Source organism: Carlito syrichta, unplaced genomic scaffold (assembly GCF_000164805.1).
Source record: "Carlito syrichta isolate Samal-C Ts95f unplaced genomic scaffold, Tarsius_syrichta-2.0.1 Scaffold306879, whole genome shotgun sequence".
Lineage (NCBI taxonomy): Eukaryota > Metazoa > Chordata > Mammalia > Primates > Tarsiidae > Carlito > Carlito syrichta.
This window is the reverse complement of record NW_007250975.1, coordinates 195020-208715: the sequence shown is the minus strand read 5'-3', so window position 1 is coordinate 208715 and position 13696 is coordinate 195020. Positions and strand designations below refer to the sequence as shown.

The following is a 13696-nucleotide window of genomic DNA, read 5'->3' as shown; positions in this document are numbered from 1 at the left end:
GCGGCCGGGAGGGTGAGTTGGGGGGGTCGCCCGCCTCCCTCCCGCCCCTCCCCGCCGGTGTCGGGAAACGAGCCTCTCCTTTGGAGAAATCCCCGGGGGGAGAACCCGTTCGCTTTGCGGTTGTGCCTTTGCACGTGTGGACGTGCCGAGCGCCGGTCGGGATCGACCCTCGGCGGGCTCACGTGCTGTGTCTGTGAGGTGGCATGGCGACTGTGCCGAAGGCGTCTCAGCCAGCCAGCCTCGGTCACGGACACGATAGGTTTTGATTTTTTAAGCTGAGAAACGCACAGGTCGTTTGCCAGGCCTCTGCATTTTGGGTCCGTTTTGGTTTGCTGCGTAAAGAGAGGGGATACTGAGACGGATGAACCGCAGACGACCTCAGTCGAGGATAAGATACATTTTTTTTTTTAAGTTTAGACATGCACATGTCTTTTGCCAGTCCTCTGCGTTGGGGGCGGGGGGGATCTGTTCTGGTTTGCTTATTTTTTGAGTTGGAGTCTCACTCTGTCGCCCAGACTGGAGCGCAGTGTCCGCCCCCCCCCCCGCAGCCTCGACCCGCTGGGCTCCGGCGATCCTTCCGCCTCGCCTCCGCCTTCCAAGTAGCTGGAACTACAGGCCCGCGCAACCACGCCCGGCTAATTTTTGATTTATGGTAGAGATGGGGGGGTCTCGCCAAGTTGCCCAGGCGGGTCTCGAACCCGCGGGCTCAGGCGATCCCCTCACCTCGGCCTCCCAAAGCGCGGGATTACAGGCTGAGCCACTGAGCCCGGCTTTGGTTTGCTTCTTAAAGTGTGTGTCACGTTATTCCTTTAGGACTGTACACGAGTGTGGCCAAAGTGGTCATGAGAGGAAGCTGGGGGGCGGTCAGCCCGTCTCTAAACGGACAGTGCAAAGAGCGTTTGAGGACACAGAAGGCTTGAAGCTCTGGGTACCATTGCCACTCTTCACAGGACATTCCTGGGGCCGGGGGTGGGGGAGACCCACAAATTAAGCTGGTGAGCCCGTTGCAAGCTGCTGGGCCAAAGAGAACCTGTATGTAAGATAAGGGAACTCTGTTTTCTCCTACCTCTTTGGGTGAACATGACTGCTAATAGGGATTATGGGCCTTTTAAAGAAGACCTAGTTTTCAGACATTTTAAGACTAAGATTGGAAGAGTGCACACACGCGTGTGTGTGTGTGTGTTGATAGGTAGGGTTCCTGTTTCAACTTTTTTTTTAATTTTATTAGTTTATTTCTTTGAAACTTGTCCAGTTCTACAAAAAGCATTTTACACATGATATGATGGCCTCACAGATTTCCTGTCTGTCAAGTTAACTTTAAATGGTTCTGTTGGTTTTTTCCTTAAAACACTTGTCATGATAGATCAGCTTGGGTCAGTAATGCAGGAGGGATGAGAGGCATGAAGAGGTGGAGGGTAGGGGGCTGCCAAAATGTATATGGATTAGGGTGTTAAGACCAATACTGAGCCGCCCCAACAAAGCCTTTTATAATGGTCTTGTGGTCAGATGGATTCCCTTTGGCCATTTGGGCCTGCGTTCTGCCTAGCTCTGCAGATCTGAAGCTGTGAACTCTAGTCTTGTCTTGCTGGAGAAAGACATGCTGCTTCCTGCTAACTTGGCAGAGCATCCGTTTGAGGATGTGTCCTGATGTTAGATAGAAGCTTCAATAAATTGTAACTCACTCATTAGGCTGCTTAGATAGTAAATGCTTTCTGTCAATTTAACTCTCTATTTCTAAGGAGAGAATTTCATAAATTTAAACCCTGACCCAAGAAGAGTAATGTAATGTATTGCCTAACATAGTTTTTGGACAGATCCCACAAAGAAACTAGCAGACCAGTTCTAAAATTGTTTAATGTTGAACACAGAGGAGCCAGCCACGGAGATCTGTCCTCCTTAATTTGTTAACACGAAGATTTCTATAAGGAATTGGTCTGTTTTCTGGCATCTGCCAGGAAAAAAAAGGGGGGCTTTTGGAGACTCTTCAAATTATCAGTAGAGTTTGAGTAATTTGGTGGTGTACCACAGGTAGTCAATATTCTTAGGTGGATCGCTTTATTAAATGCAGTATCTACCAAATCGAAAGGAACCTCCCTTCCTGAGGCTGAGATGTTCTCATTCTTCTTGGGCTCTTGAAGGCCAGACATGATGATAAATTAGACATGATCTATGTACAGAAGTTGACATGTTCTCGTGTAGATGCACTCTTCTATCTAGTTGAGATTTATAGACCTTTTATAGTAACACTGGTGTATATTTCATCTTACTAAGTGTATTTTCAAGTCGTGTTGAAGTCTTAACCTCCTTACAACAGTTGTTAAATAATGAGAGTGTTTCTGTCAAGCACCGTGGTTTCTTCAGAGTGTGAAATAGGGGATCATAGTGGTGCTTCGGAATAAATAATCCAGGGGTGGTTGAGAGTCTGATTTGTCTTATTAGGGCGGCTCCTCTGAAGTGAATCTTAATGTCTTTTGCGATTATTGTTATTATTCATGCTGATACTGCTTTCTTACTTTTTTCAGTGTTAAGATGTGCCCATTTAAAAAAATGAGATTCTAATACTAACAAGTGGTGGTTAGGTTTGGTTCTGCATTCCTTACTTGGTAAAATAAAGTGTTCCCTTGGAATGTTCCTCCCATTGTTTTGATACTGTGTTGCTTTGTAAATGGCAGGTCTTAGAATCACAGCAGGATCCTAAAATTACTGAGGGATACACTAAAGTGAACTTTTAAGACACGTCTGTGCAGAACTTTAAAAATATTTTTCAGTTGCTTTGGGGAAGAAGAAAGTCATGATTGTATATGGGCCTCATAGTTTGCCCAGTTTCTTCAGGCCTTCATGTGGGTGTTACTGACCGCTGAGCCTTAGTGTACTTCTCATCCATATTTAAATTATTTATTACTTGTCATATAATAGTAAAAATGTCAACATTTACAGCCCTAAATTAAAAAAGACCTGCAACGCATGATCTCATTTGATCCTCAAAGTATCTTTAGAAATTGGTGGGGCAGGTATTATCCTGACTTCACAGAGGTAGTTGAAGCATAATAAAGCTGTGAGTTGTGCAGGATCACTCAGCTAATAGCGGGTAAGGATGTGGCCAGGCTCATTCATTGAGATACATATATATATATGTATATGTGTATATATATATATATATATTTTTTAATTATATATGTCTTTTATTTTAAAATTGTGAGTATACAGATATTTATTGTGCAGGTATCCTTGTTGATGAGGTGTGCCATTGAGAAATATTTATAAATCTCCAACTGTCTGCCAGGCACTGTGCTGGGCATGGGTGTGTGATACTAAGTTTGGTGTTCTTTCCACTCTGCTTTGCTCTTGGTATGCATGAATTTGTTTTGCTTTTTTTATGCTACTTCAATTTTTTTAAAGTGTTTTATCCACTTTTTTAAAATAACAAAAGCAACGAGAATGTTTCTTCAGGGTCTTGACAGTGCTACTGCTTGAATACTGGAAATCCAGTGGCTTGAAAGCAGCAAACATCTTTTGATTTGTGCTTAATTTAATAAAGTGACTTTTTATTATTATAGTAAATATTGATTAAATAATAGATGATCCCTATTAGGTGGAAAATTACTGAGTTTGTTTATCATTGGCAGTCTATTTTAGTACTTAACTGAAAATTTTATGCAAAACAATTAAGTCACAACAGTATTTCTTTCCTTGAGTAGAAAAGCAGAAGTGCTTTTAAATTTCATTAATGTACTATTGTTGTTTAGGAATAGTAATAAATTGCCCAGTCTCTCAGGCAGAGAAGTGTGTCCTGAGCAGAAATAAAATGCCTTCATACCCTTAATAGCCTGTAGTCCAGGAGGCCACCAGGGGGTGGCCCATACTTTTTTAATATTTGTTTTCCCTTAATATCCATAGCTGACTCCTGAGTTCTCACAACGCCTGACCAATAAGATTCGGGAGCTTCTTCAGCAAATGGAGAGAGGCCTAAAGTCAGCAGACCCTCGGGATGGCACTGGCTACACTGGCTGGGCAGGTACGAAATGCTGACTGAGCTGGCATAAGCCTTGTACATGGGAGCCAAAGCATTCTTTTCTGAGAGCTATCTGATTGAATGGTGCCTCCTTAAATGCTTTTTGCATCTGCATATGAGTAATTGCTTCTGGGAGAATGCTGTGTTCTCAACCCAGCTATGATACCTTCTGCATTTTTAATAGTGCCCTGAATGTAAAGCATAGGAAGCATATTCATGTAATTCATGTTTGACATTTGGATGGCTGGTGTACTTGTGGGGAGAAAAATTGATTTTCAACATCACATAGTTAATTTGGATGGAATTTCAGTGGGAAGAGTTCCAAAATACAGTGCCTGAAACAGAAGTAAGAAGGATATATCTGCAGGAAATAAAACCTGCCCAGAGCACCATTTTTCAAACAGTTACCCCATAACAGGGATCCACATGGGAGCACATTGTAAAGTATTGATTCCATAAGCTTATCCTTCCATATGATCATTGCTGGTTGGTTTGCATTTGCTGTTTTGCCAGTCTCCGTGATTGAGAAGATTTGGGAAGAAATAGTTCATTGGTGTCAAAAAGGTGAGAAAGGGAGAGATTAAAGAAGAAAAGTTGGAAGAACTGCAAATGTGGAGAGCCACAACAACAGCTGTATAAATCTGAAGAAAGCACAGTGTAGAGAGAGACTCAATGTTTCCCATTTACTCTGAAGACTAGGCAAGGGGGAGCAAGATTGCAGTTTAAGGAATTTGCATTTGATCTTAGGGCAGTGATGCTTGTCATAAAAATGGCCTCAAGGCAAAGATTCTGATTCCATAGGTCTTGAGCAAGACCCAGGAGTTTGCCTTTTACAAGCCTCTGTGATCCTGATGCGGAGGGTAATCTATGATCTACTGAAAGCTTGTTTATGAGAGAAATTTAGTAATAGCAACCCCTTAGCCGTCCTCTTTAGTACAGGTTTAGTATCCCAGATCTGAAAATCTGAAATCCAAGATGCTCCAGAATTTGAAACTTTTGAACATTTATGTGACACTCAAAAGAAATGTTCATTGAAGCATTTCAGAGTTCAGACTTTCATATTTGGGATGCTTAGCTGCTAAATATAAGCAAATATTTCAAAACTTGAAACCCAAAACACTCTTGGTGCCAAGCATTTTATATAAAGGATGCCCAACCTCTGTTTTTCTAATGATGATAGGGAAGGCAGATGAAATCAGGAAAACAGGAAAATGATCATCTCAGGGATGTTTAAAGCAGTATTTTATAGGATAAGAAGACTAGGCTCGATAACGTCAGACCACTTACGTCAGACTTTAACAATGAATGTCAGACTCTTACAGTTTTATGATTTTTTATGAATTGTAGCAGCTTGACACAATAAATGTTAAGATGAGATTAAAATGGACGCATTTTGCTTCAAGAAGGAACGTTATAACAGCTGTTAACTTATTGAGTATCCACTGTGTTCAGGTATGGTGTAATTAGTAGGTTAATCTCATCAGTGAACGCTACTATTCTTTATTTAAAATTACAGGATTTGAACAAAACTGGACAAGTACAATGCATGGTTGTCTTGAGTTTTCCTCTTGATTACCACATTGTCGTAATATATAATATAGATCTTTTCCTAATATACTTAGAGTTTCTATTATTTTGTTACTTCTGGCCAAAAACAAAAAAGAACTGAAACAGATCACTAGCCTTAATTCCAGCACTGATTGTGAAAAGAATAACTTAAACTCCAAATCACCTATTCAGATGAACTTACTACTTTTTGTAAGGTGTTTTGCTTTAGGGGGAAGAAAAGTAGGGATTGATTTCCAATTTGGATTAACGGTTTGACAATGTTAGGAAATGTCATCAGTCAGACCCTATGTTGCTAGAGCTAGTTGAGAAACCAAAAGTTAATCTTTCTTTGGAAATAGAAATGAAATTTCTCTCCCAAGTAAACTGCAGGTTGTTTAAATTTTGTGGCTATCTGAGGTTTCTGGCGTTATCTTCTTTGAATGCCAATGTCCTTCAACCTTCTATCCTTTAAGTATTGATGATACTCATTGCTGGCTCCTGAAAGCAGCTTAGATGGCAAGTTTCTGAGGCAAATCTGGCATACTAAGCAGTTTAGGATGTCTTCAGTGGCTGGTTGTTTTAGGATGTAGCATAAAATCTTTTAGATAAATTTGCTAATGGCTGTTGAGGCAAGGTTCCTAATGTCTCCTAATTGAACACTGTTACAAAGCCATTATTCCCACATAAAATAGACTGTCTTCTTCAGTGTTTTGATAAGTGAAACGCTGCCCTGTGCCAGTATTCAAATAGACAATCTGAATAACATAAATCTCTGAGTTGCATAAGAAACTAAAACGGATTTGATTATGGAAAATTACAGTGTTAATACCTTCTCCCACTATGGTATAGCTTACCAAGTATTGTCTGTTCATAACTGCAATTTTATTACCAAAAAATGCATTAACAAATAACACAATCAAAATATTTGGTGTTGTATATCAAAACAGTGTTTATATGATTATGTGTAGTTGTATGTTATTTTGTGTACTCCAAAACAAATACATTTTAGAAAACATGCATTATATTTAACTATTCAGCATGAGAAAACTGCATGGTTATTACAGTTAGAATTTCAGATTAACATTTTGTTTTGTTAAATTTCATTTCCCAGAAGTATGGTCTGACAGCTGTTGCTGATTTAGATAGGATTATGATTCGGGATAGAACTAGATTCAGCTGCCTTTACTCCCCCAGCAAAGAAAATAAACCAGCAGTGTAAGATCATGTATTTTTCTCTCATCTTGGCCAGAGGGAGGCAGTCCAGGGCTGGCATGGTGACCTCAGGGTGGTACAGGAACTCAGGCTCCTTCCTTTCTGCTTTTACCTCTTGATCAAGATAGCTACTGAAGATCTAGTTGTTACATTAACTTTTCAGGCTGCTGGAAGGAAGAAGAGGCAACAAAGGATGTGTTTCCTGTATTGAAAACGACTTTCTGGAATTCTCACTTAACATTTCAGCTCTCTGTACTTTGCTGACTAGAACATAGTTGCATAGTCACTCCTGTTAGCAAGGAAAGATGGAAAATATAGTTTGTTAGCTGGGGTTCTATTACTAAAGGAAAGAGGAAACTGAATTTTGGGATAAGATCTAGTACCTCTACTATGCCTCCTATATTACAAGAAAAATGATCCTCTTTTTTCATCCCTTTGTTTTACACAAGGCATTTGGACAGGGATCCTCAGTTTTTCCATCTGCCAAACACTCTCTAACTTCTGTCCAGTGGGGATAGGGTGGGGGGTTTTTCTAAGGGTAAGTTTACCCATGTCTGTGGAATATTTTGAAATTTGCTAAGCAATATTTTGCCTATTCCTTGTTTCCAGGGAGATTCATTTGCATTTTGATTCAAAACACCTTTATTTTTTTAAGTTTGTCTTCATTTCAGTAAGTAATAGTCTTTTCATAAAGCCTGCCATAGAAAGGAAGTATTATAAGAATACCAAATCATAAGAATACCAAATCATAAATTTCTAGAGCTAAGTATAACTTACATTTAGAAAAGACTGCAAGCCGGGCTCGGTGGCTCAGCCTGCAATCCTGCGCCTTTGGGAGGCTGAGGTGAGTGGATTGCCTGAGCCCGCGGGTTTGAGACCCACCTGGGCAGCGAGACCTCATCTCTACAACAAATCAAAAAACCAGCAGGGCGTGGTAGCGCATGCCTGTAATTCCGGCTACTTGGAAGGCTGAGGCAGAAGGATCACCGGAGCCCAGCAGGTCGAAGCTGCGGTGGCCGGAAGCGGCCACTGCACTCCAGTCTGGGCGACAGAGTGAGACTCCAACTCAAAAAGAAAAAAGAAAAGACTGCAATTGTTTATACACTTAATACTGTGAAACATTAGTATTTTCATAGCTTGATTCAGCAGTTCTTTTCCTCCCGTTTTTGATTCTCTCAAATTTTATATACTATTACAGAATTTGAAAGTTCTTAATTTACACCTTGCATCAATTCATACTAAATTCCATAGTCATATGTCTGTTTTTCTACTTCATGACTTTAAAGAAACTACAAAACTAGACTGCCCAACTTCTTACTGCCTCGCTCATGGTATGGCTAAATTTAACTCCGTTACTCAGTTGATCTTGAAAATGAAAGGGTTCTAGTGAAGAGATGACATGTTCATGTGTGTTTAGAATTATATAAGTACAATTGACCTTTGAACAACATGGGGCTTAGGAGTCCTAACCCTCTGTGCAAAGTTTTGACTCCCCCCAAACTTTACTAACAGCTACTGTTGACCAGAAACCTTACCAGTAACATAAACAGGTGATTAGCACGAATTTTGTATGTTGTATATATTTTATATACTATATTGTTACAATAAACTAAGTTAGAGAAATGTTATTAAGAAAATCATAAGGAAAATAAAATACATTTGCTATTCTTTAAGTGCAAGTGGATCATCATAAAAACCTCCATCCTTGTTTTCTTCATGTTGGGTGGACTGAGAAGGAAGAAGAGTTGGTCTTCCTGTCTTGGGGTGGCAAAGGCAGAAGAGGTGGACGAGGTGGAAAGGGCGGCAGAAGAGCTAGGCACGCTTGGTGTAACTTTATGGAATTTGTTGTGATTTCTGTCTGACTTTTTTTGCTTTTTCATGTCTCTAATTTCTATACGTTACCAATCCTTCCATCATTTGCTTTAGTTTCAGTACCCGTATCATATAAGGCCCATGTTGTAAAGGAAGTCACAAGCAGTCTTGAATAATCAGAACCCTTCTGCCATTTTGCTTGATGTCAGTTTGTTTTCTGCTTCTTCTCTATTGTCCTCACTATCTGGTGTTGTTTTGCAGCGCTCATCTCCATCAAGTCATCGACTGTTAATTCCTCTGGTGTGATGTCTGTTAGCACTTGAATTTCTCCAAGATTCATATCTTGAAACCTTTCACCCCCCTCATCACCTCTTGGTTTTGCCATATTCACAATCTCTTTCATGATCCCCTTGATTAGTGTAAATCCTAGAAGTCATGCACAGTATCTAGACACAGTTTGTGCCACCAGGAATTGACCGTTTTGGCCTTGATGACTTTCATGGCTTTTACTGTAACAACAATGGCATCTTCAATGGTGTACATCTTCCAGGCTCTTACGGTGGTCTCTCTGTTGGGGTTCCATGTCACTGACAATCCTTCCCATAGAGCACTGTGTATAATGAGCCATAAAGGTCCTCATGTTAATAAATGTTAATATAGTTCATATTTGAATGATAACAACAAAAATGTGTATTTTAAGTGCTTTGCATTAATGTGCTAATCTAAACCTCAAAAGAACTTTATGGCATGAAGACTTCACATCCCTATTTCACAGGTGAGAAAAATGAAGCAAAACAAGGCTGAGTACCTCATCCGGCTCTTTGGTCCTGCTCTTTACCCTAAGGGTGTCTGTGTGTGTGTGTGTTTACGTGTGTTTGCTCTCAACCTCTACATCTGGGTTTGTACTGTATATTTTGTAAGTGAAAATGTACTTCATAATCTACAAGATGGAGTGGTTTGAGCAGTGACCACATGATACACATGTTGTACAAACTTTTTAGAAATTGGCTACTGATTCACCATATTTAAGTGTTCTATTTAAAAAAAAAATAAAAGTCAGAATAAGTCCAGATAAAGAATGAAAGGAATTTGGAAAGAAAGAAGACAAGGTTTTTTTTAGACATGCAAGAGTAATTACCATTTAAAAGTCTATGGAAAAATGTTACTTAGGATTGGACATAAAGTAAAATCCAGGAAGATTTATGAGTATTTGCAGCTAGAAAGAAGAAATCTCTGGCGTTCTTCTGTAGAAGGTGTTTTTCCCCTTGCTAATCCTGAATTAATATATTCAGCATGGTTTCACAAAGAAAATTAATTGGGCCAAGACAGAAGCTTTTCCTTATAATTGCTTGTATTTGAAAAGGCTTGTTGAAGATCTTTTCAAGTGAATTATCATCCATAGTCTGAAATCAATCGGTAGCTCTTACAGCTGTTAATAAGTGATGCTTTGAATGAACAGCCTTGGTTATTTCCACCATAATTCTCCTTTGTAAAATGTGGTCCGTTGAAGCATAATGTGTCATGATACTGCTGTACGACATGTGTCCGCAATAGGCACTTGAATTGTTCATTTACAGCCTTGATCCTTTCCCTGTAGACCTGCAGGCGTTCTTTATGGCATGAGCATGGAGAAGCATTTTGATTTTTAGATACCCCATGAAGAGTTTTCTCCCCAGATTTCCTGTCGGAAAGCACTGGGGTGTTTGAAAGCCACAACTACTAAGTGTTTCCTGATGGTACCCAGAGAACTGTGGGGACTCAACAGAGGACATAATGCCACCTGCTATAGAACTAGTCTAGATTTGGGTCTAGGTCGACTGTAGCTTCTCATGGGGGAGAACATTTTAAGGTATTTTATGAAATGGAAAGCACAAATAACTGGTAAAGAATTGTATTATACAGGATTAAATGAACAGATAAAGGTTCTTGTTAGAATCAAGCATTTAAGTAGAAAAGATTGCTTCCCTTGCAGATAACATAGTAGAAAACTTAAGTAAACCCAAGGGATGGCTGATCTCACTCATGTCTTTCAAAGAGAATGAGGGAAAAGGCTTACTCTCATTTAATTGCCCTTTTTTCCTTCTCTTAGCTGGGATGATTCCTAGGGGAAACGACGGTCAGCTCATACTTTAAAAAGACACACACGCAGGACTCTGGGGCTTTAGTTCTAACAGACTTGACCCATTCTCATGCAATCGACTCACAAAGGTAATGAGGCTAAGATTGGCATACATTCAAATATTAGATAGCATTTTAAATAAGATGATATGCAGCATGATCCCTAGAGTCATATTAACTTGCGCTCTAAGTGCCAGTCTTCAGAGTGTTTCAAGATGCCATTCCTCTGATCCACCGAACGTATAGCCTTTGAGCTATAGATTTAGCATATGGGTCTTAGTTACTGCTGACACCAGTCATTCGAAAGGAATCGCTCTGGCCAAGTGTCTTCTCTTTGCAATTTGATCTCTTTATAAGTAGCTCTTCATCTGAGCCAGAATTTCAGTGTCTAATTTGAGCCCTGAGTGGTGTCCTTCAACTTCAGAGATGCACCTCTCCCTCCCTGCCAGAGCTGTTAGGACAAGTGGAAAGAATCAAGGAACAGGGGTCTACAACTAGACTGGTTAGAGTGCTCCACAGTGACTCCTCGAGACAGGAATGCGCCAAGAGTGTCTCCTGCTTCCTTCCTGACTGCAGTTTGTATAGTGTTGATGTCTTTGTTCTGTAGTTTATCTTCAACTAAGAGAACACAGACTTAAAATAATTATAGGATTTAGACGCCACCATTGTGGTTGAAACACAGTGAAGGGTGAAAGTGTATGTAAGGCAGATCAGGATAAATAGTAGAGTGAAAGAAGACTTACCTAATCAGTTTGACTTGACTGCTAACACCAGGAAAGCCAGGGCTGAGTCTGTTGTTTTCATTCCAGTAACTTCAGCACTTACTGCAATGTCCAGTGCATAGCTGGTGGACTGCGAGGCACCGAGGGAGGGAGGAGGAGAGTATATTTCCTTGTTTTAAAAAAATCTTCTATTGAACAGTCAGCTCTGGAAATAGATGAAGGAGAAGACACATCTTCAGAGTGTTTGCTTGCCCTCTTTGATTTCTACTCCTTTGTTTAGGGCAATATTCATAAATCAAAGGTGTGGAGTCATGACTAGTTTTCTCCCCAGATAAGCTTCGGAAAGCACTGGGTATTTGAAAGCCACAGCTCACGATGCCCAGCTTTCATCTGACAGCTGGGCAGATGTCCTGGGAAGTGCAGTGTGTACCACCACAGTTGGTGAAGAGTGCTGTGCACTGTCACAGCAGTTACTGGGAATGGGAATCCTGCCCAAAGACAACTTATTTTGTTGAAGAAATGGAATGCACAAACATTCACAGATAAAATTTGGGCAACAGTTACAAAAGAACATATTAGAAAGTACCAACGTGATAGAGAAAGACACGTGATCATACCATATGTAGTTAATCAGAGAGTACTTTCATTTATTTTTCCATAAATCTGAAAGGAAGAAAACATAATTGATTGACTTTAAACATTTTAAATAGGGAACAATTTATTTGAACTTACAACACCCAACTGTCCCTCCTTTAGGAAGTTCCTGACTCTGTGTCATTCAGAACTAATGCGTGTTGGCTAAGCATCTCAGTGACCCTGGCAGATCCGAAACCTGAATGTGATTTTTCCTACCAGAGTACATGAAGGGCGTCTTTAAATGGGACCTGCAAGGAAGTACACAAAGGTTTTTCCATCACTGTAGGCTGGTTGCAGAATGAATGAAAAGTACTGAGGAATAATTTCTGGAATGCAAAATTTCAGAGAAGTGTTTTGAGGAGTTCATATATCTGTGGAGATTTTTATCTCCATAAACATTTGAGACACAGCAAGGTCTTGATTGGTCAAGATGAATAGAACTAATGATCCCTCCGAAATTCAAAGGCTTAGTTAGTATTAATTACGTCTCAACAGCTGGCTGTATTTATAGTATGACTGGGGATAAGTAGCTGAGTAAGGAAATTACAAATTTAGAAGCATCCCTAAATAATTTACCCTCTCATCCCAGAGCAGTAGCTACAGAAAGAAATAGAATAGAAAAATCTAGTTCAGAGCTTATGTACGGAAGCTAGACCAATTCTTATTACAACGGAGTTGTATTGGGTCCTCATAGTATACTTTTTTCCTTTCAAGTAAATGAGTTATCAACAATTCAAGACCAAGGAATTCCTAGGATGAACTGTGAGGCGGCGCCCAACTTCCTGAAGTTCTTACATAGTACGACATCTGTTTCATGTCTTCAGAGCAGAACTAGCCTTAGAATGTTCTACGGTGATGGAAGTGTTACTAGTTTCCTTTCCATTTTGGCAGCTACTAGCCACATGTGGCTACTGAACATTTGAAATGTGACTAGTGTGACGAAGAAACTGAATTTTATATTTTGTGTACTTCTGATTAATTTTCTATAAACATTTTGGACTCTGCAATTCTAGGAGAACCAAACACTTTCCAGGAGTAATAAGATTAAAATAATATATGTCTGGGTGTGTCGTTTTCCCTTAAGCTTTCTTCTAGTAGTTTTACAGTTTCTGATATTAAGTTTTTAGTTCATTTTGAGTTGATTTTTATGTATGATGTGAGATAAGGTTCAGATTTTATTCTTTTGCATGTGAATACCCGGTTTTCCCAGCACCACTTATTGAAGTTAAAATAATTCTAAGCTGGGCATGGTGGTTCATGCCTGTAATGCCAGCATTTTGGGAGGCTGAAGCAGGAGGATCACTTGAGGCCAGGGGTTTGAGACCAACCTGGGCAACATAGTACATCTATACAAAAAAATTTAAAACATTAACTAGGCATGGTGGCATGCACCTGTAGTCCCAGCTACTCAGGAGGCTGACGTGGGAGGATTGCTTGAGCTCAGGCGTTCGAGGTGGCAGTGAGCTGTGATCATGCTACTATGCTCCAGCCTGAGCATAGAGCAAAGTATTGTCTCTATCAAAAAAAAAAGATTATAAAATCTAAATCAATTTGGAGCAGATTTTTGCAAGTCATTTAAATCTTTTCTGGTCTGGAAGAAAAGGTGAAAAGGTAGTAGAAGGAAGCATATCTCCAT

General features: G+C 39.9%; 1 protein-coding gene across 1 annotated transcript in view; it reads left to right on the top strand.

Annotated features, from left to right (window-relative positions):
• The first annotated feature begins 6 nt into the window (after positions 1 to 6).
• LANCL1 (LanC like 1) overlaps positions 7 to 13696 on the top strand; it is a 31485-nt gene continuing 17795 nt past the window's right edge. Inside the window, exons 1-2 of the mRNA XM_008063503.2 lie at positions 7 to 12; positions 3898 to 4015. Of these exons, the coding sequence (XP_008061694.2) occupies positions 3955 to 4015 (61 nt within the window). The 5' untranslated portion in view covers positions 7 to 12; positions 3898 to 3954. The remainder of the gene's footprint in view (positions 13 to 3897; positions 4016 to 13696) is intronic.